Source organism: Conger conger, chromosome 1 (genome assembly GCF_963514075.1).
Source record: "Conger conger chromosome 1, fConCon1.1, whole genome shotgun sequence".
Classification (NCBI taxonomy): Eukaryota; Metazoa; Chordata; class Actinopteri; order Anguilliformes; family Congridae; genus Conger; species Conger conger.
Window position 1 is genome coordinate 71,562,953 of NC_083760.1, and position 4,337 is coordinate 71,567,289.

The following is a 4,337-nucleotide window of genomic DNA, read 5'->3' on the forward strand; positions in this document are numbered from 1 at the left end:
GTGTACAAGAAGTGCAGCAGTTAGGCCGGTTTGAGATAATTTATGCTATAAATAATGCAGGATGGTCTGCATATAAAACTACACAGGAAACCTGTCAAATAAAATTGGATGTCTGCATGGCTGGTTCTTAAATCTTTAAAAGGTAGGGAAGGGAACATCTGACCCCAGGCTATGTTTGTATGGCAGTGAAGTAGGCACATGAGTGGTTTCCTGAGGACAAGGGATGCTACAACAGTATAACCAACCTGTGCAAATGAAAGTATGCACAATCGACTTTTGCCTTTCTGATTCCCAACAGGTAAAGTTAGAGTAAAAGTTAGGAAAATGTGTCCCTTTGGAATTAACATGTATTAATTAGAATACACTTTGGGAATCCGTAGTTTTGAATATTAAGGTGTTTATTTGGTGTATTCTGAAAATGTATGTGCATGTTGACTCAAGTTAAATCTATTGAGGATATTTCCACTTTGGGAATTTATACTTTGTTTCCATTTGAAAGAACATTGTAATCATCTCTTTTGAACAAAATCTTTTAAGATAGTAAATGAAGGGTATTACCTCCTGCACTTTGTAGCATACACTTCCTGAGGCACGTCTTTGACTACACAAAATATCCTAATGAAAAGGTGAACATATAGATAGCCTGAGTATAGACTGTTTGGACATTCTCGGGCAGGCAATGTAACTGCAGTTTACTGAGCCTTTAAAATTGAGCTGCAGATTTAAGCATGTGTCTTTTAGTTTTATTTCGTAATTATTTAGAAGCTAAAACATCACAAGCTTGGTAGGTACTGATATTATCTGATAACATTCATATTCAAGGTTAGTGCCTTGCTTAGAGTATTTTGTCAATTTCTGATTAGCTCTTTATAAGGTTTTATTTTACTATGATAAGACTCCTGCATGTCCTGCTGTATTATTTAGTGTAATTACTCAGTGGATTGTAACTGGAGTGTATCCTTGGAAAAAGATGCATGATTAAAATGACACTTTATTATGTTCTGTTAAGACAAAATGTATATATTGTGAACATACACAATTCCACTGCATATTACAAAATCTACTGTCGAGGACTGTTCTATGTATTGCCTTTCACATACAAATAATCATTAAAAAACAAAAAAAGTGTTGACTTACAAAATATTATATTACATCATATACACATTTTAAGATAGGAATATCAGATGTTTTTTTATCAGGGGTGCTTGGTGAGCTACAAATAGAGGAGGCAAAGCAAAGTACAACCCTAATTAATAGTCAATCAGAAAATGTTTTAGGATTGTTCTGCACAAGCAAGCGTGCAAATTTAGACAAGATATTATCTTGATTCCTTTTGATCTAACTGCAGCTTTGGTTGTTGTACATCATGCAAAATGGATTTCATTATAAAAAAAGATTTTATTATAATTGCATGTATTTTCCGTGCAGTGCACCAAAGTGAAATGCTAAATACAATATAAGATTAACAAAGTGAATGAGAATCAGTTTCTGATGTGATATACAAACATGTAAGCAAAGTAATTAACAAGCAATAAAAAAACACATTCAGGACTATTTTCTGTCTACAGGCAAATTTTGGTCTCCCATTTTACTCCTACTTATTCAGGCTACTACCTGTTTTTACAAGGATCTTAATATACTTCAAACAGTCCAAATAAGCCTATTCTCATATACTGTATATTTACATATATATACATAATGATTTATTTGTTTTGTCTTTTCATCATATGAAGAATCATTCCTCATGCATGTTTAAAATTTGACCCATTATTGCCATTAATGCAATTCTGTTTCATGCCATGTAAAACAAAAAATGTTTTATCAATAAGATCTTAAATAATATTTCATTATTTTTGAAGGCAATGATTGTCTTGTCCACATTCCGTTTTAACTTTGGTTGGACTAAACAGTCAACTGATGGCCTTGGTTCAGGAATTCAGTGCCATACATGCACAGTCTTCCAGTGGTCCACAGACAGAGATAATCCAGGACCGCAGTCAAAGTGAATGTCTTAATTCTTTGGCTCTGTTTCATGCCAGTTCTCACTGAGTTTGGCCTTCCCAAGCTTCCTCTTAGCCTTGGGTTTGTGAGCAAGTGGAGTCTGTGGTGAATCCTCAAACTTGTGACTGGACTCATTGTGCTGTCTGGAGTACCTCTTGCACTTGCAGGATGTGACCACTGTGATTTTATATGTTCTTGCACTGCCGTCCTGGCATTGAAGCTGGATCCGCTGGGTGCGAGTCTTATCGTTCACACAGCGCCAGTCCTGTGAATTCCTTCGGCTCCAGAACTTTCTCCCATAGCCACCACCAATCCAGTTGGGCAGCATTTGAGCTGGGAGGCACTCACCAGCACACACTAATTCCTTGATTGGGTTTATGCTGGTACATTGGCCATCTGAGATGTACTTGGTAGACCGCAGTTCTCTGCATCCAACCTGGGTTCGCTCTGCAATAGACCGGAAGAGAAAATAAGCATTATTACAAGTTTCCATAAATTACATTTCCATTTTTTCCAACATTATAAGACAGTTGCAGGATAATACATGCCTTGAATTACTTGTAAGATTTTCCCAAATGTGCAAAGTCCTTGTATATACAGTTCACTTTCTCAATTTTGGTAATTGAATTGTTTATTCCACAAAAGCATTCGGTTGATTCGGTTCAAAGCAGAGGGGTTTCCTGCGGGACTGTCAGAATCTGTGACACCATGGACAATATTCTACTCCAGGCTATATCCTCACACCCTGTAATCCAACGCTCAGACCATTCAGCGTGTAACATGTGCCTCAGTGACAATGCACCTGCACCCCTCTGACAGCGCCTGATTAATGACGAGCAGAGAGAGGGCCTCGCAGCTCCAGGTACTGACGGCTCAAAACAAACACCGCCTTAATCAGAGACTTCCTGGGGAGCTGAGGACAGAGCACCTACATTCATCTGCACAGACACACCTTCTCCCTCCTAGGTTTATCTGACTCCCTCTCATCTCTCGACTGGGCGTCTGCCAGTGAAATGTGCTATGTGGATCGTTCCACCAAAACCTCATTTGCTAAGCGAAGGTGTCTAGCTAAGGTAACCTGACCTGCACAAGTGATTGCAGGAAAAGATAACTAGTTTTAAAATGTGGTTATTTGGCATTTTTAATTAATCATAGAATAACCGCCACAAATTCTTTATAGAGAAATAAGAGATTCAACCTATATGTAAACTTGGACATTTCGCCTGCAGTCCTTGATACCGGAGTATAAATTTGCACCGTATTAAGAATATTCTACATCTAAGAGTCTGGAATAAAACTTATTATGTTGCAATGGCAATGGACGCATTGACCTCGACCGTGACTTGATATAAAAGGTTATCAAAATGCAAGCTATATAGCATGTTTAAATGGATTTTTAAAATTTGAATCATAATTTAAATCAAACCAACTTACCACTTCGCTCTTGGCCAGTATTGCCGACGCTTCTTCCACCGTTTCTTGCACGATTTAAAGATACATTACTCGGAGTCTCTTGTACGGGATTAACGACATGCGAATACAAGACCTCGGTGGCATCATTCTTGAATGTTTGACAGGTCTTCAACAGTAAGCAGGAAAAAAAAAAGAAGTGGCACGCTCTGCGTATGTTCAGGTGCATGACTGCTTCTGGGGGTAGGAAAACAATCAGATCCCGTGTCAGTGAAGCGATGCTTAGTTTAAGATCTCTGTGGCGGAGGTGCAATGATACCTTTCTCTGAGACTTTTATATACCCGCCTCTTATTTTGGCAACTGCCCTAGTGCCGACCATGGAAAGTTTCAAATTGAGACGTGGGCGTAACTGGATGAGCATCGCCACGCCCCACGCTCTCTATACCGATAGCTACACTGTGACCGCTACCTTTCATGTTCCGGATAGGTAGAGTGACGACAAATAATACTGTAGGCTACATATTGTACGCTAGTGAAATTATAATGCAAATGTATTTTAAGTAGTATGACATCGAATTCATTAAAAAGCCGTTAGTAACATTTAACTGAACCTTTACATTGTAATTATTTTCCTAATTTGCATGGTTAATTGGGCCACATGCGGTCTTTAAAATAGTAGCAATTGATAGCCTATGTTTTAGATAGTCTACATTGTATATTGACAAATTGTCTGCGAATAATGGTTCCAAAATATTGGCAAGCCTATCTTGAGAACTGAAGCTAATGCTTTTTCATTCGTCCCATATTATTTCTGTCTCTGAGAATGAGAATGTATGTGCTGTCTGAAGTTATTGAGTTCAAACTGAGGCAATTAGCCCCAAACAAAATTGTTTAATTTCAAACTAATTGCGCACATGCGCCATAA

The 4,337-nt window shown here is 38.1% G+C and overlaps 1 protein-coding gene across 1 annotated transcript; it reads right to left on the bottom strand.

The window, feature by feature from the left end:
* Nucleotides 1-978: 978 nt before the first annotated feature.
* On the bottom strand, nt 979-3,704 carry sostdc1a (sclerostin domain containing 1a). Its single transcript, XM_061263494.1, has 2 exons — nt 3,436-3,704; nt 979-2,448 (listed from the first exon to the last, which is right to left on the bottom strand). The coding sequence occupies exons 1-2, from the start codon at nt 3,638-3,640 to the stop codon at nt 2,012-2,014; spliced, it is 642 nt and encodes a 213-aa protein (XP_061119478.1). The 5' UTR covers nt 3,641-3,704; the 3' UTR covers nt 979-2,011.
* Between the last annotated feature and the right edge of the window lie 633 nt (nt 3,705-4,337).

Excerpts from the sequence above, each read along its gene's own strand:
- sostdc1a (XM_061263494.1), bottom strand. The coding sequence starts at position 3,640 with ATGCACCTGAACATACGCAGAGCGTGCCACTTCTTTTTTTTTTCCTGC. Across the intron at positions 2,449-3,435 it reads TACTGGCCAAGAGCGAAGTG|AGCGAACCCAGGTTGGATGC; the intron begins GTAAGTTGGTTT and ends GGTCTATTGCAG.